This window comes from Hyposmocoma kahamanoa, unplaced genomic scaffold (genome assembly GCF_003589595.1).
Source record: "Hyposmocoma kahamanoa isolate Upper Pololo Valley unplaced genomic scaffold, ASM358959v1 202, whole genome shotgun sequence".
In the NCBI taxonomy this organism is placed as follows: Eukaryota; Metazoa; Arthropoda; class Insecta; order Lepidoptera; family Cosmopterigidae; genus Hyposmocoma; species Hyposmocoma kahamanoa.
In genome coordinates this window covers 7000456-7023659 of record NW_020653726.1, presented here as the reverse complement: position 1 = coordinate 7023659, position 23204 = coordinate 7000456, and the positions used below count along the sequence as shown (strand labels likewise).

Sequence of the window (23204 nt, the reverse complement as noted above, 5' to 3'; positions counted from 1 at the left end):
AATTCTAATTATTTATTTAGAAAACAAAGTCAAAAATTATGATGAAGAATTTCGAAACTTCAAAGCAATGTTTTAACGTTATAAATTACTTACAGAAGGTAACTCGAAATGAAACAGCAATAAAAATTCAACAAAAGAAGCAATCTCCATAAAACAGCTAGTAAGTACTCCTTACATAAAGCTGGCTCAATTAAGCCTATAATGTTTAAGTTAGAGCAGACAACCATAAACTTGCACATTTATACTCAGTCAAAGTTTAGCTGTGAACGTGACTGCAGTTCGAGAACTTAGAATGTTTTAACCATTCATGTTTAATACGCCGTCTAGCGGCAGTGCTGTCAAATTCGTGTATTGTTTTCCTGTGTCGGAATTTCGTTTTACATTATTCATTATTTTGGAGGCTTGAACTTGTAACTACCTTTATTTGTTAAGTAAAAAGACTTTGAGTACAATGAATGCCTTTTAAAACACTTCGATGATGCTCAACTACTCTTTTCAACTTTCGTGCTCGATGTGATAAATTACAAGATTCTATTGCTCTATAGTATATAAAATAGTTGTCGTTTGCTATGTTTACGTTGTTTGCGCTTAACTCATATAGTCAATAACATTATCTATGTTTCAATAAATTGTATATATAACATGGACTTTTCTATCTTTGTGATAACAAAACAACCTATTAAATGATATTAATATTGCACCAAGTTTCGGTCACAGAAAATAAAACAATTTTTTTTTTACTATATTTTTGATAATATAAAATAAAGTAAGAAATGAGTAAGAATTACGTGTGTCACTCTTAACATAAATCATAACTCATAATATACATAGGTATTCTAAGCATCCGCGGTATGTCCGGATTCCATAAAACAATGGCCGGATTTAACGTGTTTCCATTTGTCAACATCTTTACTTAATGTCGACTCTGTTTTATACATATCTAAATTTAAAATTAAAATTATAAAGTTGAGACTTCGTACCACTGTTATGATACTTGTACTAATCCTGTATTAGATTATGCACTGCAAGATCGTAATCCGTGTCTAAAACTATCCTAGGACCGATCTTAAAGCATTAATGTGACGCTTGGACGCTAACTCTGAAGAAAGAGAACAAGCGTCTTGTTGCTGGAAGAATAATCTTCAAAAATGATGACAGCTGGAGGATTCGAATAAAACCAGGAGCTGGAGGACATCGTGTCCAAGCCTAATATTATCGGAGAAATCAAGTCCGCGAAACTCCGTTGGCTCGGACATCCCGAAAGGATGCCAGCTCTTAGGGCGGTAAAAAGGGACTCCAAGAGACGTCATAGTGGTCGACGACCGGTTGGTCGGTCCAGATATCAATGGAGGCACGAAGTGGAGAAAAGACCTTGCGCCTTGCATGTAGAGAACTCGGAGGAGATCGCACAAGACAGGGCACGCTGGTACCAACTCGTATCGGAGGCCAAGACCCACTTCAGGTCGCTGAGCCAACGAAGTAAGTAAGGAAGTAGGCAGGCTGAATTTGATTGCCTCTCCCGATCGGAAACTGCGTCATTTCCGAGTCGAGGCGTATAGTATTGCGGATGGGCTACCCGATCGGATCGATTACCATTTGAAACAAAATCAGCCTGCTGTATAATTGTAACTTTTATGTAAGTTTTCGAATTGGATACGGTTCTATACGAATAAAGAAAATGTACACGTGTTCATAAACAATGAATTATGTAATTAAAAATTTGCTTATAAATACCTAGTCCTTTTTTATAAAATGCAAAGTGAACTTAGCAATAAGTTATTAATAATCACTTCCTTTAACAGTGAAGCAAAACGTGTAAGAAACTATTCCAAGACCTATCAACCCAGTTTAGTTCCCAACTTGCGTTAGGTTAGGCTATTATAGCGTAAACCCTAGGGATAGCCTTAATTACACCTGTGCCAAGCAGTATGTACACGTTGATACGTCGTGGTCCTAATTTCGTCTAAAAGAAATGTGGTCGTACCATAAAGTATCATAACACTAAATGAAATCGGGTCACATGTATAAGCTTGGTCGTTGACTGTAGTGTTTAAATAAAACACATCAGCACATATTGTTATGTATAAATATTCCTTTAGCACATGACGGGTAAGTTATGGCTCCATTTTGGACTGGCGTGTATAGATCGTAAATGTGAAGCTTGCCGGTCGTTCACCCAACATTCCTTTTCGGCTACCGAAAGAGATCTTCCCTATCTTATCTAAGCTCATTTCCTAACGTCACTCACTTGATTAGTTTAACCAGTTGATTAGATTAACTTAATAGCTTTAATAGACAGACCACTGATTAACCAACCATATGTTTAATTGACATTATAGCATCTTAGCAGATGTCTAATTTATATCTAAAATGTCATAAAATTAAACAATATTTTAAGTAATTAAAAAAACTTTTCTTCCAAAACAGTCTTCATGAATTGTATTTATTTCGTAGTATGAACAGTACACCATTAAATACCCACCATCTGTTCCATTTTTTGTGATATACAATTCTAAAACCAAGCATCTTGATATGAATTCTAAGCTACAATAAAAAATATCTGCTCTAATTTCGTAACTTTTATAATAGCTCCCCTAATAGCATCTTATCTAATCTATTTTCGTAATAGAGAATTCTTATCCGGTTTTCATTTCTACACTCAAATCTCCTCCCATTACAGCACGTGCTATAGGAGTCTAACTATTTTAAAGTTTTTTAAACTTTTATTGAATTGATATTCAATTATTTTTTGTGAAATTACTCTACTAGTTTGTTACATCTAGAAGACGTCGGTTCGAATCCGGCCGGATCGAAGGAATTTTTTTGAGAGTTCGTATCTTTGTATTAATAAATATTTTAAAGTTTACAAAACATCGAATTAGACGAGTGTCTCTTCTGAGATTAACAACTTGAAAACTGTTTATAAAACTTACTCTATAATTCTTTAAATAGGATATGGAATGGATTTAATCTACTAAAAAATATATCTACAAGAACCTTTAGAAAAAACGAAAGTTATAAGAAATTTGTTCTGAGCCCAGCACCTGCAGAATATCTGTAATTGATCTCTTACTGCTAGATAAAGTATCTATATTACTAGATTATGTATATTACTATAAGATTATACAAAACACGTTTTTGGTGGACACTATTAAGTGTGCACTGCACCATACTTTGTATGTGGTATGCACCAGTTAAACTTGCTTTAGTTTTCTTTGTTACATTGTTTGCGTAGTTGCAGCAGCGGACAGACTTTATCTACATAACATCGCGTCATTGTAAGTATGTGCATGTCTGTGAAACGTACCTTATTCCCTGGAGACATTTGTCGTTAATCAGAAACGGAGAATAATCCATACAAACATTTGGTAATTCTGCGGTCACAACTAATATTATATTGGCACGTAAAGATTTTTGATAGTAAAAAAACTCATTCACGCGGATTTTATTTAATAATAAAACATAAAGGGAATGACGTGCAGCCAGTCTATATCGGAGAAAGCACGAATGGCGGTACATAATGCTGTGTTGGTTCCAACGCTAATGTATGGGAGCGAGTGTTGGGTGTGGCAGACGCATGAGAGTAGAGTGAATGCAGTTGAAATGAGATCCCTCAGAAGAATATGTAGTGTGCGGCTGTGCGACAGAGTGAAGAATGCTGTGATTCGTGAAAAATCTAGTTTGAAAGAGGATGTAGTGATAAAAATTGAAAAGGGTAAGCTGAGGTGGTTTGTGCACATGGAGCGGATGAATGAATGTAGATTAACGAAAGAAATATATAGAGCTAACGTAGAAGGAATCATTGGAAGAGGACGGCCACAATAAACATTCTCTGATCAAATTGAGATTGTTCTAAAACAGACTGGAGTGCGTAGTGAGAAGAATAAGAGGGCATGTATGAAAAGATTGATGAATGTAAGTGAAGCAAGAGAGGTTTGTAAGGATAGTGCTAAGTGGCGATCGATAGTTTCTGCCTATCCCAATGGGAATCTAAGGGCGTGAGTATATAAATAAATAAATAAAACTGAAACTAAACCAAAAACCGATTGGAGGAGGTTGTACATCTCGTTTCGCAGATACGTATCTGGATACGTTAATAACTCAATTTCGCTAGAAATGTCGATTATGTTACTTACGATAAGGGCAGAACTTACAAGATAGATTACACTTAGTAGAGGGCGAAGAGCTTGATACTTAAGATTTAAATAATAATAATAATAATAGGAAATGAAACTATTTTTCCAGATTTAAATCGCGTATATTTGTTTTTTCAAAAAAATATACGCGATTAAAATCCGGAAAAATAGTTTCATTTCCTATGTGTAACAATCGCGAAAACCTAAGAACTCAATAATAATAATAACGCACACACTCATAGCCCCGCACTAGAGAAACCCGTTCCGTGGCCAACATGGACACACACATAGACAACCACAAATTACACCCAACCTCACGACAGAAATAAACGTAAGCCAAACAAATATTTCTCCCGTCCCGGGAATCGAACCCGGGACCTCTGCGTGGCAGTCCAGCATGATAACCGTTTGGCCATTGAGGCAGCTAAATTCAACTCTTTGCAGCTTGCGACAAGAACAGTGCAAAGTTTAAAGTGTCAAGCTTGATGTACTCTGAAGTGAACCACAAAATATAAAATGATATTTATTCAACGTGATACATGGTGTGGATAGACAAATAGATTATTGTAAAGAAGAGTTGAAACATGTAGACAATTTCTTGTGGTCAAAGGTTTCCGTGTGTGAAGTAAAATTGTACTCCGTTTTTACAAACACTTAATAAGTAAAAAATTATCTCCGTGCCTACTCCGTACATATTTTATTATGTGATTAAGATTAATAGATAAATATTATACAATAAGGTGGTATAAAAATGCATATTCGTATGATCCGAATCAACTCTAAGTTTCTGTGCTTACGATACTTATTCTAAATGGTTAAAGAAAACGAAGATATTTTTTCAGATTTGAATAACGTACGTTTGTTATTTTTCAAAACAAACCTACGTTTACAGCAGTCAGCCGTAACGTGTTCTATGCTCTAAGCTATGACCATGGGATGGGACCTGTACAGTGACCGAAGCCTTTCTCTGTTTTGAAAAAAAAAAACAAATATACGCGATTTAGATCCGAAAAACTAGTTTCGTTTTCAATGTGTAGAAATCGTGAAAATTTTATTAACTAAAAGGGTTGTTTTATTATTTTCCTACATATTATGCTAAAAATATTCCGGAATCTACCGAACTTTCACATTTAAAAAACAAAAGAGCTCTAATAAAAAGTGGCTGTTTCAACTAATTTTGCAGTGTTTTGTTTTGCAATTTTTCTGCGGGTCGACAGACGTCCACGCGACGGCGGGTGCACAAGGACACCTCGACCGGTTTGTTGCAAAATTAAGTTCTCATGCACAAAACAACACATACTTATGTACACAAAATATTTTCATTTCCTTATGAGAAATCGAATGATTAATCATAAAAAACGACTAGGAAGTACTTACAAAAGAGCTTAAATACAATACAGGTTTACATATAAACACCGAAAATAGTATATGTCCGGAAATCTATTGTTGCATAGTACAAGTAGACAAAAAACAATAATTAACTTTATTACTGTATGAAGAAACCTGATTTAGATCCATTGGGTAATAGCGTATTGTAATAGAAAACCTATAAGAACTCATCTCAACAATATTACATCCGCATCCGATCCCATTTACAAAATGAGAATGACTCCCGAAGCATCTATTACGTTGATCTGAAGCTAGATAGAAAGAAGATGACTATACTATACGAAGTATAGTATCATGACATGTCATGAAATGAATCACCTAAAACTGTGGTTGAGATTACGATAATGGTAATTGTACCGGAATAACACTACAAATGCACCGAATCACGCAACGTGACTGGAAACGCTTTTACCATTTAATCTCTCACTATAGTTCCCGGATCTTTGTTTATTTGAACTATTTCCATCGTAAATAAACTAGTACGAGGAAATATATTTGGACGGCGAAGAAAATGTGTACACACATTCGTTTCGTTGAACTCAGACTAACGCCTGTTGGAGTAAACTGGGTAGGTATATGCAGTTTTCATGAAGGTTGTTTTCGAAGAGCGATGAAAATATGTGCCATATTAGCTTAACACGTTGGTTAGCTTTAAGCAAACGACTGTGGATCAGTTCATAAGAAATTAAATGTAAAAGGGAGTTCAATTGTCTTATTTAAGAATTTTATATGTACAGACGATATTGTGAATAAACGGGCTGAATTAACATGCAGAGTCGAAAGCACGTGAATCTTGAATTCAATTTCAATTCACGATAAAATTGATCTAAATTTGTTTTGCTAACTCCAGCCTAAGCGTGAAAACGCATACTGGAAGCATACTAGGTCCATAACCTTAAATAAAAAAGAAGAGTACCTAAAAGTTATTCCGTTTATGTTGTACTTGTATTTTAAGGAAATGTACCACGTGCTTTTCTTTTTGTATCATGGTAGAGTTTAAAGTTAACCTACAGGGAGGTTATCTCCAGTTTTGTTTCAGAAAATGTAATAAATTGTTTTGTTTTTTTTTGTATGTGTATATGGGGCGATCAACCTTTGCCCAAAAGTCAGGGTCTGCTATTCGTATGGCGAAAGGCCAACATTCTAGTGCTTACGTTAAAATGTAACTTGTGAATGAACAGCCTTGACCACGCGAGTCTAGCACTGGTAATATAAAGTTGGCTGTGTTTACAAGGTAACTAACTTACCGATACACATAAAAGCTAGTGGAACCAAAAGTGGAACCAACAGTCCGAAAGGAATTTTATCCTGATTTCTTTTTTTTAATATTAATGGCTTTGCAATTGCGTTCGCATATCGTAACTGGTGAATGTATTTGATCTGTTATGTATTTGATTCGTCTGTCACACTTAATTCCTCTCTGTCAACTGTCATAAAGGACATTTTAAGAATGGTAAAAACAACGTAACATAAATAAGACGTACGATACTGTGCTTTCAACCGACATCCGACATTTTTTCTTTCAGTCGACATTCTCCACGAATCGTATTATTCACTCCACTACCTTTTTATGTGTGAATATAATAATAATAGATTTTAATAGAACCAGTTCGTCACGAGCTACGACTAAAGACATACACTGTAAACCGAAATTGCCCTCAAAAATTTGTCTCCTCATGTCAGTCGGAAGAGAGACGATAGAGGCACTACAGACCTATTGCGTAACTCACTGAAAGTTTAAAATGTTCATCACGGAACAAAGTGCTCAACTACATTGTGTGCAAAGCGCATTTTCGTAATATATATAATATATTTCATACAATTCATAGACCGGGTTTTGCCTTTAAATTAAACTATTTAAGAAAAAATTAAATCTAAGATGGTTTAAATGCTTAGCCTGTCCCGAAAGACGAAAAGTTTTATCTAACTATTAATTACTATCTATGGTTAGGCTTTTTTTTCGAAAAAATGGCAATGTAGGCAACGAAAAAATGTCAGAAAATTAAATGGTCAAAGAAAAGTTAAAATCCAACGCATATCCAACGATACAAGATTATTGCTCAAATCTAAGATATGGCTGTGTGGCTAATTAGATGTCTAAGCCTGTCTATGGATGAAAAATTTTACTACTATCTACTCTATGGTTAGCAACTGGGAAATGTCAACTTCCGTGATCTCCACATAACTTCCATCCTGTGGGCCTTAGACTTAGACTATGGAAACTAAAGGACATGTTACGTTGACATATATAAATCAGACGTTATATGTATATGATGCATTTCGTCGTCGAAAACATAAACATATTATTGTCTTTGTTTAACTATTACGTGCCGTCTTAAGCCAAAAGAGATAGCATTACATTGGTCTGTGTCAAACACGGGAATCGAAAATTCGTAACGTCATTTTAAATGCCAACCGTGGCCATTTCAAGTACATGAGGTACATGATACCGTTGTCAAAGGGAAGTACATCAAATGTCAAAACAAATGTTTTTCCAAATGTATTATTGAATTATTCACATGTATTATAATTAAATTGGACAAAAATATTGACAGTGAGAATAATTAGGTATTAATAAAAATGCGACGCTGCAGCATTAAAGGATGCGGCTTTAGAAAAACTGCAAATCAATCGAATGTTACATTGCACAGGCATGTGTTATTTTTTTGTCTATAAATCACACAATAGCCCGAATATTTTATGTAATTAGACTTATCTAAGTAGTTTATTTATAAATCTTGCCAAATTTTGCTTTTGTTACTTTAGATTGCCTGTTTGTTTGTATATTTTGATGATTGTTGTTAACGATTATTTTGAGATAGTGTTGATCTTGTAAGCATACATATTATCGATATTCTGTTATTAAAACAATTCACTATGAGGTTTTTATTGTTTTATTATTATTATTTCAAGTTTTCCTACAAATGAAAAAAGGAAGAAAGAATGGTTGGAAATCATAGGACTGCCGAATATAAACGTTGGATCAAAGACCATCTTCATTTGTTCGCTTCATTTTGAAGAGTCAAATTTTAACAGAACTTTAAATGTAACTAGATTACATGACAATGCTATTCCATCATTAGGTTTATTGGTATTACGTTTATTTATTTAGGTTTATTGGTTTACGTTATGTAAATATGTACTAAAATGTAGGTTAAAGGCGTACCTCTTAAAGTAATTTTTATATTTTATTTAGTAAGTACAATTAATACTACGTAATGTTAAATACAAGTAAAGTAGGTATAATTAAGCAAGAATGCGCATGTCGCCAACAAACTGCACAGCAGTTTGGTGACTTTTACTAAATAAGTTACCAGTTGTAATGTTGAAAATAAATTTTTTTTGAAGTTTAATAATGTGTGTTGACATTTATAATAATTTACCACTCGAGATTAAATTATCAGACTTGTGTTTGTTTAGGCATACTTTGGTTACAGTAAACTAAAGAAACAAAAATTCAAGCCATACATTTGCATGTCGATAATGACTTATCGATAGATTATGGTACAACACTAAAGAAATCCGCCATTTGTAAGTTTCAAATTTTGGTAATATGCACGTTGATTCTGTACTTAGGGCAGCTCCTTTCTTTTATTTTTTTCCATCCTCTAAGGCCTTAGATTAGTTTATTTTTTTTCTATCCTAGGCTCTACATTCTCATTTTGACAGTTGTATTCGTATTCTGTAAGCACCCATACAACTACTTTTCATATTGAACGAAACGTAAATGGGATGGTTTATATTTATCTATCAGTATTTATACTTCATCAGGAAATTCCTAGTGGAGCATAATGTAGGCAGAGTATAAAGTAATAACTTTACATGATATTTCGTTTCTAACTTCTTTACTCTCTTCACAAAAAGCACTGCAGATACAACAATAAAACATACTCGAAAAGTTAGCGTAGTGATTGTGAAGTAGAGATGCATCATCATTTGCATGTGTCAATGTCGACTAGATTTTTTGCAGTGTTACAACAAGTGTAATCAAACACACAATTTTACGATTTAATATCTTAAAATTGTTATTTTGTCACATGTCTTATTGATTAGAATTGATAAGGATAGAGTACAAATATGAGCATTGTAAGATAATTTCGTTGCCGTAGAGCCCCTTGTGAAAGAGTTCGTGTCCACTAACTAAACGCGGCTAAGTGGCAAAATAATTTTATGAGATGTCATAAAAAACCATAACCCAGTTTTAGAATATTGAAATTGTTTAATGATATTTCAGCTATGCACCGCTAGAATAAGTTCCGATAAATCGAACACGTTAACTAATTTTAACTGTTTTAAAAGAGAATTTTGTGCTCCGTTTTGCTATTTATAGCGGATATTTTGACCATTTGTCACTTAGCTCCGTTTTAGTTAGTGGACAGCAGTACTGCCACCTTATCTATTCTGGCGCCAAGCAGAAATGTGAGCATTACTGCGTTCCGGTTTTGAAGGGTAGGGGTGCTGGTGAAATTACAGGCACATATATGCGACTTGTCAACGTAAGTCTCAGGGTGACGGGCGCAGTGGTCGTGCGCGTCCGGTCTTTGCGGTTTAAAGCTCTGAGTGGCACTGCAACTGTTATGAATAGGCGTGTCACTTACCACCAGGCTCACGACTTGTTTGTCCCGTCACACCCGTCACGTGCGTATTATAAAAAAAAATAACATTCATAAATGTGATATTGTCTTTCAAAATCAGAAATGTCTTAATAATGTGCCAGACTACCACACCAATTGTCTCAAACTAGGGCTTCCTGTACCCATCCAGTACATAACCAGATATAGAGAGAAAATGTCATTCAATTTGTTTGAAAACTGTCTGTGCTGTCAAATCATTACGGTGACAACTTCGCTTCGGCTGGCCAGCCTGAATTCAAAACAATTGATGGGTGTCGTCAATGAACCACATAGTACAGTGTGAATTCAATGTATGCGAAAACACAGAATACAGACAAGAACCAAAAACGTTTATTTGAACGAGTAAATAAGTCGATTTCTTAACCACTTCACGCATTTTGTTCAAGATTCTTGTGTCCACGATTCAAGAAATATATAATTATAGTTGCAGTAGTCATTAAGTTTTGCATTGACAAAGAGTATATAAATATAGTAAACCCCTGTTTACAGCTTGTAACAGATACGAATGTACGTAAATGAGTACCTGTGCAAAATTTTATATAAAAAACGCTAAGCGTCTAGAACTCTATATCGGAAATAAAAAATCCTAACTGAAATATTATAGCAAGGCGTATGCTGTGACGTTCGAATATCGGTTCGTTGCCCGGCCGCTGTATCGACCCGCGACGTCACAGACTGGCCTCCCCCAACCCTGCCTCTCTGAACAAACTCAACATACCGTGTATATCACACCCTTACTCCCAGCTCCACAACCACGGATAAAACGCAAAACTGTAATGAATACTACGCACCGGAATTATCTGTCTGTGATAATCTTGAGAACCAGTTTTAATAAATACCCGACCTAGAGACTGGACTGGTGTTCAAGGCTTATCTTATTGAAAGGGGCTAAAAAAGTTTGTAAATAGAGTGTAGGTAGGTTACTTAATTCACTTACCATAATCAAACATAAGGAAAATTATAACAGCCCATTGGCTTTTTGTTTCTACTTAAACTACGTGTTGGTATTAATAAGTCTAAATATATGTAAGTATATATAATATAAACGTGTTGATATTAACAAGTCTAAGTAGTATATTAACAAGCCTAAGCATAGTTTAAGTTCTTCGCATTAATTGAGTTGAGTAAATAAAATAATTTAAAACCATACGACATAATAAATATGTGGTATGGGCAAGTATTGTAGATAATATCTAGTAGTAGCATCATTCACATATCTTCTTGCTTTTAAGGCTGCTCACCGGATTCGCAAGTCAGTTTTACGCATTTCATTTCAAACCACCACAACTGTTACTTAGAGCTTGCTTTCTTACAAAACACATCTATGACATGCTCAGCCATAGAATCCACTCAAATGTATATATTAAATTATAGCGGAAACTGTTTACAAAGTAGGTACTTATGTCTCCAAGAACATACTTATGAAAGTAAGTATCATTTTTTGTATGAAAATAGCTAGTATAGAGAGAAAAAGGCAAAAAAGCTGAAAAAGTTCGTTACTTACCGCAAGCGATCAGCGCCAGGAGGGCGGTAATTCCGGTGACGATAGCCATGGTGACAGTCACTTGGACACTTCACAGAACACTTTGTCACAGGCAGAACAAAAAAAAACGCACTTTACAAATAATAAAAAAATCAACGAGCCGCTGCGCGGCCGGGCACTGCCCGTAATCTGAAACAAAAGAATATAAATCATGAATTATGAAATCAGGTTGCTCAATTTTATTATCCTACAAAAAATAAATATCCGAAGTGGATAATAATTGTAACATAGGAAAAATAGTTCACTCTACGCATAGTTTTGTAAAATTTTATATTGTTCCTTGAATTAAAGAATATATAATTGGCAATTATAATAGAAAATTTGTTTCACGCATTGAGTCTATATACGTTAGCACTGCACAGGCCAATGTCCATTCGTATATTTTTAGAAAACAACAACCCATGAATTTTGTTGAAGGGGCGGAACTGCGCAAGGTCACGCTAAGCTACGTTCTTTACGCACTACCTCCCCTAACCAATAGGAGTTTTTATAATGCACTTTCACGTTACTCGTTTTGAACAGGAAATGACTGCTGATTGATGATATGAGATGTTCCATCGATGGATGTACCAAAACACACGCAGTTGCCTAGGTTGGTTACTTGCTAATTAAGTTATATTCTTAAATAGAGATGTGCCATGATTAGCAGAGTATTTCATTTTAAATAAGTTTGTAGGCGTTCTTAAAATATGTGAATTGAAAGACCCGTTTTTTAGAAATACGCAGTATAAAAAAATAATATGACCGTGCAAAATTAAAGCTACATTGTATATTTCAACCATGTTGTCCGTGACAAAAGTGTTCCTGTCTGTCCCCTTCGCTTATAATTTATTAAAGAGGGGTCTTGCTTGACACATTGATGAATAAACAAGATTACAAAACTCAGTGTGTTGTTATTTGATATTTATTTAGATGTACTGTGGAAAAAGATAACTCTATGTAAGTACATAGTCTACTTATATACTCCGCCACACCAATTCCTGCCCAAAAATATAAGAATACTTTATATTTTAACCTGTATTTTTCGTAAAATATAATGGTAGAAACTGCTCAAATATGATTAAATTTTTTCATTTAATTGCTAAACAAGTCTTCATTTCCTAACAATTTTGTAAGAGCGAGTTTTCGAATGTGACGTACGCTTTTCTCGGGATTTAAAACGCAAAGAAAGCGATTAAATTTACGAACAACTGCTTCTTCGGTCACTAAACAATGTAGATTTAAGTTCAAAAATACAATGTATTCGTCACAGGCATACTACATTAATGTGGTTGTTTTAATAAACTTTCCAATTAGTTAATTTCAATAAACGTTAGAATTGGTGACAAAAATAGTCCGAGTATATTTTTTAATGCTGCGTTCAGAATCCTCACCACACATTTAACCATACATTATAGTAATTTATTAGTTACTATTTATGTGTCACATATTCTGTAATCTATGGTGTAACTTAGCGGATGGAAAAGATATAAAGGAATCTAAGATATGTAAGACTTTTAATCTGCATGTTTTGTGTTTTTTCTTTTTTGTGTAAATAAATGAAATTTAAAATTAGAATTTGGAATTTACTAGGTACTTAAAAAAACAGGTTATTGCTAAAGAGTAAGCCCGAGCCGCAAGCGACGATTTAAACATCACCCGTTCACAATAGCACACGACGCCCATGTAATACACAATGTTTTTTAATACAACACAACCTACTTTACGAACACGTCTCAAGACGGAGGAGCTTTGATCCCGCAGAGCGTCTTTTCGTGCTGGGTAGAGTCTAGTGCACTAGACTGCGGAATGCATCGGAAGGTCACCAATGCGATGGCCCGACCAAATCAACTCTGTAGTAGGAGGTTCTTTGCATGAGTCCACTAGGGAGTCCATTATAACGGAGAGATGGCGAGGTTTCGTGATGTGAGCCACATCAGCCCCTAGCAAATATATTCCGTGATGACCACGATCGCTCTGTCAAAGTACAACGAAAAAGAAGTGTAATTTGCACAAGTCAGAACATACTCGTCTCTACAGAAGTCATTCTTTTGCCTCATGCAACTTACGCTTCGCTCAAAACTTCGGTCGGAGTTAATTTCATAATATCCGTCAAGTCATTTTAATTGGTCACGAAATTGAGACCAATGCATAATACAATATTTCGTCACACAAATAACATTACAAAATTATGTCCCAATGTAAAATTATGTGCACAACTGTGCTCATAATTTTTCATTGCGATCTAACTTTTTAACAAAAAGTGGCACAGTGCATTCAATTATTAAATTCCTATTTAAAATAAAAAATTGAAAATGTTAAGTAATCATGTGTACTTATAATTATGTAAAAAATATGTGTATTTTTTTGTGATAAAGAAATACAAAATATTTTGTAACAATTTTTCGAAAATGTCATTAATATTGTTATTATTAATCCTTACCATACTTTTAATAAATAAAATATTCAAATACTTTAAATATTATAAAATAAATATAATTTGTGTAAAATAAATCAATCCCATTTATTCATTCCGTAGTTTTCGTTATATATTTATCCATTTTCCATATTTTATTCCAAATAAACAGAAAGAAACTTCTTGATAGTAAACTAGTTTTAGGAGCAGTAGAGTTCCTTGTGAAACAGTTCGTCTGCCGCCTAGCAGGAACATAGAGCATTACCGCGTTCCGGTATTGAAAGGTAAGGGAGCTGCTGAAATTATACGTTCTTGGGACCTGTCAACTTATGTCTTAGGGTGACGGGCGCAGTGGCAGTGCCCCTCAAATCTTTGCGATTTAATGCTCTGAGTGGCACTGCAACTGCTATAGATAGGTGTGTCGCTAACCACCAGGAACACGATTTATTCGTCCCGTCACTTGCTACCATTAAAAAAACCTTACTAAATTAGACTTTTAAGAAAAAGTATAAAGTACCACATTGCACACGATTCATTGCTGCAAAAAATATAATTTTTCGATCAATTGTATTGAAATATAACACATTTATCGCAATATTCATTTATACGGCATCGATACAAATGTACTATATTCGTGAGCGCTAACTGTTTGTATGACATCATCATTAGTTCAATTTGCCATGTAAGGCGAATAAAGGATTTATAGATGAAGTGGGTATGAATAGATTCCACATAGGTTTACGAAAATTAGGTCGTATGGGAGCGAACATTAGTTCATCTCCCCGCAATATTTAGTACCTCTACAATAAAAATTATTTGAATGAACAAACCATTTATATATGCTATAAACAATAAAGTTGCCTCTATTCCGACTAGTTCTATTGTTCGTTCAAATTATTTATGCAGGTTTATATAAGAGTTGACCATTTGTGGGTACCTAAAGGATACCATAAGTTAAGTTTTGTTTCATTTATAGCTTAGGATGTCCTCTTAAATATTCGTGTAATATATAATATACAACAAGCTATTGAATGTACGTTTTCCTTGCCCGTATTATCCCAATACTACTTTATATACTTTTTATTTATTTATTTGCCTATTTCCAAAACTTTATCTATTATAACAGGCTATCCACCCTATGCAATAGACCAGCAAAAATTACTAAATGTTACATAAGATATAAAGCGCTATCTTTGTGAATTCACTCAGAGGACAATGGAACAGATCGATCTCATTCGATATTTCGTTCAGGGTGTGCAATATGCGCGTCAGCGGATATTCCTTCATCAGATTGGTCCTTCCACTACTTTTAACTTATTATGCTAGCACGGAGGAATACTGGCTTTCATACGTCACAGGTTATCCTAAACCTACTTTGAGAGTCACGGAATATTATTATCTTGTGTGAGGTAATATTTTAATGTTTTGCTCTAAACTACGCTAGGAAATAAATACATTATTATTATTAATTTGTAAGTAGATATGTTATATTAAATGTATGACTGCAGAAACCATCCGAATATAAATTTCGTTTTCTAATCCTAGTCGCGTTCGCTCTGGTTTAAAAGCGAAATGTTTTCTTATTGCACTGCATTTCCTGAACGTAAAAGTATTGATTTTAGTTTCGTAATTTTGTATTTACAGAAAACTGTACAGGAATTGGGGCTCGCATGAGTGACGGTGAGTTATTTCGGGCTGTATTATCCAGAAATGGCTGCAGTAACGCGCGTATTGAATTCTCCGATCAGTCGTTATTATCGGTATACCTATATACTGCCAGTAGTCCGGTAGATAAGTATAATGTAGCGTATCTGTTAACGGCTACTTAATAGATTGGCCGATCGATAAACAATAAAATAAAATACACGTAGCTGCCGTGTAAAATGTACACAGTAATATAGATCAGCATCACTACTTTTTTTATTACAGTCAGAGAGTTTCAAACCGTGAATGTTTCTAACAAGGAAGTTACTAGTGCAAATACGTACATGGTTATGTAGATACTATAAGAACTGATCTCTTTAAATTCACAACCTACACATTCAAATTAAACAATCTGTTTATATTTATTCGTAGTTCTGAGGCTAAACTCTACGAGTGTCTAGGTCTCTTTTTATTCTCATATTCTACTAAACGGAACGGTATTCAATAGTTATTTTTCATTTCATTGAAATGCATCTCTTAACCTTGAAGTCATCCAATGAAGTTACATTGAAATATGTTTACCTCTATTGGTACGTAGAAAGTTACCTGTCAAAGACAAATTGATAGTCTTGGCGTGCCACCCCCGCTCCAAGCCGTCTAGGAGGCTGGTGCCACCGTTACCCCCTCGGGTAGCGAGGACGGAGAAATCCATTCGTACCGCATCCCATTGCTCCCTCTCCCATCCTATGCGCCTACTTTTGTACGCAACGGGTAGAGCATGATACTTATCCTGCAGGTAGTTTATTATCCTGTTGTTGATAGTTTCTTGGAAGCCTTTCATTTAAAGACATTTCAAGCAAACGTCGTTTATTTTGACTAATTTTATCACTTTTGCCTCAAGCACAAACAACACTTAAGATATGTACCAGACAACCACACCATTTGCCTGGTTTCAAAATAGAGAATTCACTGTACTATGAGTACCAGAGCAACAGAATTCACTAAGGCACTTCCCAGTACACTTAGACAGGAACCAATTTAGAAAAGTTCCTTTCTCAAATTGGACCTGTCAGGAATCAAACCCGGCAACTCCGCATCCAGCGCCCGCAATGTAAACCGTTAGGCCACCGAGGTCGTCTTACTTAAGCTTAAAGATAGATAATTGTGTTTGTTTTATAGCTTCCGTGAGTCTGCAATCTCTATCGTACGGAAAAAAGGTAAAGGCAAAAAAGGCAGTCAAAGCCTATTGTCAAAATTTTCAATCAAGTTAGCAAGCATTTACGAAGCAAATTGCCAATTTAGGAATCCACTACAGCCAGCCTGCCGTGCGCCAGTCGAAAGTCGTTTTGGATAAAATTTACGATAATTTATTTGGAATTGAGCTTCGTGTAAGCTGACAACAGAATATCAGACTACACATTTTTGTTCGAAAATCGCCTCCAGTGCAATGGAACAAGACACGTCAATGTGTACCTTGACATGCTGTTGACGTACAATTGTAACTTAAACACAAAATCTACTTCATAGGAAACATAAGTCCGTATTATTCAATTTAGAATAGACGCAAAAGATTGTGTAGGTTCGTAAATTTTCAGTAGGTACGTAAGCTAAATAAAAGAAAGATCTTTTACCTGCAGGCGGGTAGTAAAAAACCAGCTCTGTGGCTTTCGAACATTTTGCACCTGCTCCAGAAGGTATAGCGACTTGTTTGAAACACACCATATGTTCGCATTTATACAGCCTATGGTTACATATACAGATTATCTGAACTTACTACTCGTGTTTCCCGAAATAATACGTTGCTATACATCCGTAGTTTAACAACTAAATTTAAAACGTGCTCGCAGCGAAACATTGCGTGCGGAATGACAGCAAAGAGTGTTTGCCATATGACTTTTTTAATGAAACTTAAAAAATAAATAGCTTGATAAAGTAATATCTATACTCTTGTCGAATTTGTACATGGATCTCGTTTGTTTTTAGCAGTTATTTGTTTACTCTTAGGAACCATTTTTATAAAATACGGAATTAATATTAGAAACTATACTTTGTCTAAATTAAGACAAACATTTTTTTATTCAAACAATCAAAAAACTCCACCTTCATGGTTGAACGGTTATTGGTGGAGCCATTCCACGTGTTTCCCCTCACCCCTATTACGTTGTTATATGGGGGAAGGTCGTTGTGCCAGGAGGGCCGGAGTCGACCCTCCCCAAAATTAATGCGTCACCAAATATTTTTGTACTGTCTTTCTCTACATCCTATAGAATGTCTTTGAAATAAATATTATATTAGGTTTAATAAAATAAACTACGTGTACTTTATTCCTATTACTTTTACAAGACTATGAAAATGAGATTCACGTGTAAATTTACAATACAATCAGGGTAATAATTCTTATGAGATAATCGCAAATCCTTCATAACTGGATTCCTACAATATATTACTAATATGAAAGTTCTATTTTCATTTGTGTCCAGCGAAAGTTTATGGTAAATACTGTAATCATAGAAGTGTCACCGATCACAAAATACTTTCATTGTAGTAATATAACAGGTACAAATTGTATTACTTACGAACGCAAGTCTTATTCTGTTTTAAGAAGCACTTAGATACACCTAAACATTATAATTTATCTTACTAGGTACATGAGCAAGAGACGGTTTCGTATAAATTTTCAAATTTTATACAGAGGAAGTATGGTAGAGATCCTCTTATGTCCCCATTATATAGTCAACTATTAGATGACTCAAGGCGTGGCTAACAACTATTTAAAAATTGCGTCAGTTCAAATTATTCGAACGTCTCAAACACCGTATGACTCACGTTGAATCTTTGCAATGTCCACTGGTCCAATACACCGCTAGTTTGCAAACAGCTAAATGTTATTTTAAAGTAGTATTCTCGTTTTTAGGACGTCTAGGTATTGAAGGCGTTGAACGTCCAAGTGCTTAGAAGATGTGTATAACAACTATATAAGAAATCACCTACGCGTGTTACTATATTTTCTAGTTTCTTGATTGAGAAAAAACCGGAATGGGTTTATTAAATCAATATATTGCGAAATTTAACCGAACGCGTTTCCTAATGTCCGCCTCCCACGGAATGTTTTATTATTCTGTTAAATTTGTGACTTATAAATGAACACAGACATATGATACATTCCATTTACTATTATTGATGTAAACTCCTAAAACGTCCAAAAATTTACAAGCTTTAGTTATAAATATGTGGTCGGCGCTCTGTACATGGTTTTGGGTACAGTAGCGAATAAGTCAAATAAACTAACTTAAAATGATATTCAAAGCTAATAGCAGAACTGCGGTGGTGTATTATCATAACATTCGAGTCATAATAATGTAGAATTAATGTTATAAGAGGAGCCTGATATGAGGGAGTACGCGGTCAAGACAACATCGTTATCGATCGTAGATGCGCGTTCGTATTGCCGGCATTGGTTGTCACTTAAACATTTCTGAAATAAATACATAGTACGAAGTGCGTAATGTTTATGTTAGATGCTTACTTGCGAGGATGGAAGGGCGGCTCCGTGCGGCGCCTAAGATACAAGGAACCACAACACACACAAAAGACGAGCGGTACGACCGACTCGTCGGAGGTACAGACGCGGAATGAGTCAGTCAGAGCTACCGGGGCTATGACACGGCCGATGACATTTTGGGACTATACTTGATGGTGAGACCGTCATTCGTCTTACAGCGTTAATTTTTTAATAGAATCAAATAAGTAAATATCAACGCTTGAAAGGCAAAAGAAGTTAAGGGACACTTATATCGAAAATCAGTTTTATATGTATTTGGCATTAGCAGATTGTATTTTTACACTAGCATATCTTTATATAATACATATTTCTAAAGTAGCAGATTAAAATGTGCTTTAGCAGGCGATTTTTAATGGATTTATATGAAAATTGGTAGATTTAAAATCGCTCCCCTGAACAATAAAAAAATGGGCTTCAGTCCCTTTTTTCTTTTAACTGTCGAAATATGTACCTATTTTTATTACTAATATAAATATTAAATACCGTTGTGTAGTTACCGTTACAAATTTGTTTTTAAAGTTCATCTACCTAGTCGTATAGCTTCATTCTATTGTGTGTGATGTTCAACATACAAAATATTGGCCTGATTACCTCGTTGATTAGAATTGTAACGTAATTTGAAGTTTACACTCTAGACTGCTGGTTAAACGTTGAAAGAAACGTACGTTTTAATAACATCTGAGTATAGCCACATCCAAAGAGGACAACGCATATTTTTGGTCCTGTTCATCCTTAGTAGGGAGGGGATCCTGGACGAGACAAAGCGAGTTAGGACGTGCGGGACTGACAGGACGCGAGACGCGTGAATTGCGCACGCACGAATCGCAAAACAATCTGCGTGCAATTTAGAGCTATAAAAGAATTGACGCTCTACGTGATATAATACCTCTTTGACATGCTACTTTTAATCTATGAACTGGACACTCACTTTTATAATTTGAAAGTTTCCGAATTCCTTTTCATTCCACTATTCTTACGGACGTTTCTTATAATTATCAAGTGACGGGACGAACAAGTCGTGGGACTGATGGTAAGCTACACGCCTGTCCATAACAATTGCAGTGCCACTCAGAGCTTCAAATCGCAAAGATCGGAGGGGCACTGCCACTGCCCCGACACCCTGAGACATAAGTTGATAAGTCCCATGTGCTTGTAGTTTCACAAGCACCCTTATACCCTTCAAAACCAGAACACAGTAATGCTAATATTACTGCTTGGTGGCAGAAATAGATAAAGTATTTCCCTGGACGAACTCTTTCACAAGGAGCTCTACTGCTAATAAAGTTGGTTCATTCAGTCTTCACTCCCATCAAAATTCTCAAAGCGAGAGGACTGCTTATGGACCATCCTCATGTAAAACTCTACGTGATTTACTGTTTTTAAATCCTTAGATATACATATAGGCCCTCTTGGGGCGAGTGTCTGGACTATTTAGTATCTGGACTGTTTGTACCTTTTTATATAATTTTATTATTATTTGTTATATCCTTTTTCCATTCATTTTCTACCTTTAACAAATTTATACTTCTCTTTTACTTTCGTTAAGCCGCAACCTTGCTAGTAATAGGGATCTAGTTTAAGAGCTACAGGGTAAAGTATCACTAGAATGGGGTAAACGGACTCTCAATAAGAACAAGTCAAAACAATCCTACGTTCGGCAGAAATTCTCGGTAGCAAGGTGTACAGTATATGACTCTACATACACTCTTTTGCAAAAAAAACGGGCACCTAAGGAAATTTACGTTCTAAAGTCGATTTGAGTTAATTAAATGAAATTTATTTCTTTGACTTAGTCTGTATACTTATAATCGTGTAAATTAATGCACGTGAAGTGAATTCGGGCAATTAAAAGATAAAAAAACCATGGATTCTTCAAAACCGATGTACACGCCCAAACAATAAGAAGTGGTCGGCAATAAAGACAAGATTTTTTTTACTTTTTTAATTAAATAAAGTTACAAATGTAAAAACCTAATAACAAGTGTGACCTCCTCTTGCCAAAATCACAGCTTGAATCCTTCTGGGCATGCTTTCCACGATGTTTTTAATAACGTTTTGAGGAATACGTTCTCACTCTTCTGCAATGACTCTTTTTAGCTCCCTGATGTTTTGTGGAGCAGGTTGCACTGATCTTACCCGTCTCTTTAGAACATCCCAGACATGCTTAATTGGACTGAGGTCAGGACTTCGAGCTGGCCAATCTAAACGACGGATCCCAACTTCTTGCATGTACGCTTCCAAGTCGCCAGAACGGTGCGGGCGAGCATTGTCGTCCATAAAAATGGAATCTTCCTCAAGTGCAGTCAATGTGGGTTGTGCATATGCAATTAGGACTTCCATTATGTACCGGTGTGCATTTAATGTTCCATTTTCTATGAAAACTAACTCCGTACGCTCCGTCGAATTAATTGCTGCCCAAAACATAACGGAGCCTCCGCCATAAGGAGTGATTTCTTCGAAACACACTTACGCATAGCGTTCCCGTGGTCTTCGCAGCACTCGCCGGCGTCGGTCCTCTCCACACAAAGAGATTCTAGCTTCATCAGAAAACAATACTTTATTCCAGTCCTCCAGAGTCCATGAAGCACAGTTCCGAGCAAACTGAAGTCGAGCAACACGGTGTTCACGGAGTAATTTAGGGCCCCGAGCTGGGCGGTAACTCCTGATATTGGCAGCCAAAAGCCTCCTCCTGACCGTCCACAAGCTAACTTCTACTCCTCTTACTTCTTCAAGGCTCTTCTTCAGGTCCACACTTGACGCCTTACGATTCCGCAACGCCTGACTCACCAAAAAGCGGTCATCTCTTGGTTCTGTGCATCGTTTTCTTCCCGAACCGGGTCTTCTTTTGACCGAACCGGTCTCTTGATACCGTTGCCAAGTCCTCTGGACAGTTGAACGACTCACATTTAGCCGCTGAGACACGTAAGTTTGCGAACAACCTTCTTCAAGTAGGGCTATAATTTTACCGGCCCTTATCACTTTATCACTCATATCAAAAAGTGGTATTTAATGTAAAAAGAAAGATTAAATTGTTTAATTTGCAGAAAATATCCAAAAAGTTTTAAAATATCGTAATCAGTTAAAAATCGTTTCAGCAATTCGCGCCATTAGTAAAGCAATTTTAGAATAATCCACAATAATCATTATTTTTCTTTTATTAATTTTAAATTTGGAACGTAAATGATCATGCCAGGATGCTTCAAATAACATGCCAATATATCGTCAAATTAATAAAACTTATTTCTTGTTCTTCTTCATTGAAGTAGAGAAAAAAATCTAAAGTGCCCGTTTTTTTTGCAAAAGAGTTTAGTTTAAACACCTACAAATGTTTTAGTAGAGTTCCCTGTGGAAGAGTTTGGAAGGTCAGGGAAGTACCGCCACCATACCTATTCCTGCCGCCAAGCAGTAATGTGAGCGTTCCCGTTTACAAGGGTATGGGTGCTGGTGACACTGCAGACACATTGGACTTGTCAACTTTGTCTCAGGGTGACGGGCGCAGTGGCAGTGCCTCTCAGACCTTTGCTATGTATAAATCTCTGAGTGACATTGCAACTGTTATGGACAGGCGTGTCGGTCACCATCAGGCGCACGATTGTCCGTTAACTGTCATAAAAAATGTGAAGGCATGTATAGATCCTGTAAGGATAATGAAGTGAAATACAAAACCAAAATAATTACTTTATGACGTTTATTAAAAAATAAATAGCAGATTAAAATAACGGAGTAATAACAATAGTTAATGGCAGTATTTTTTGCATTTCTATTACTTTCATGTAAAAAATAATAATACATTTAAATATTTCTGAAATAAATACTTAACATTGTATGAAGTTCGTAATGTACATTTACGAACTTCACACAATGTAAGTATTACACTAAATCAGTGTACAGAGTAATGTTA

The 23204-nt window shown here is 35.5% G+C and overlaps 1 protein-coding gene across 17 annotated transcripts in view; it reads right to left on the bottom strand.

Moving 5' to 3' along the window:
- The window catches only part of LOC113226958 (Down syndrome cell adhesion molecule-like protein Dscam2), a 73157-nt gene extending 53781 nt beyond the window's left edge, over positions 1 to 19376 (bottom strand). For all 17 annotated transcript variants that reach the window (XM_026459800.1, XM_026459790.1, XM_026459798.1 and 14 more), the window contains exons 1-2: positions 19268 to 19376; positions 11664 to 11831 (exon numbers count right to left, since the gene is read on the bottom strand). In XM_026459800.1, coding sequence (XP_026315585.1) covers positions 11664 to 11712 — 49 coding nt within the window. In that variant the 5' untranslated portion in view covers positions 11713 to 11831; positions 19268 to 19376. The remainder of the gene's footprint in view (positions 1 to 11663; positions 11832 to 19267) is intronic.
- Positions 19377 to 23204: the final 3828 nt, after the last annotated feature.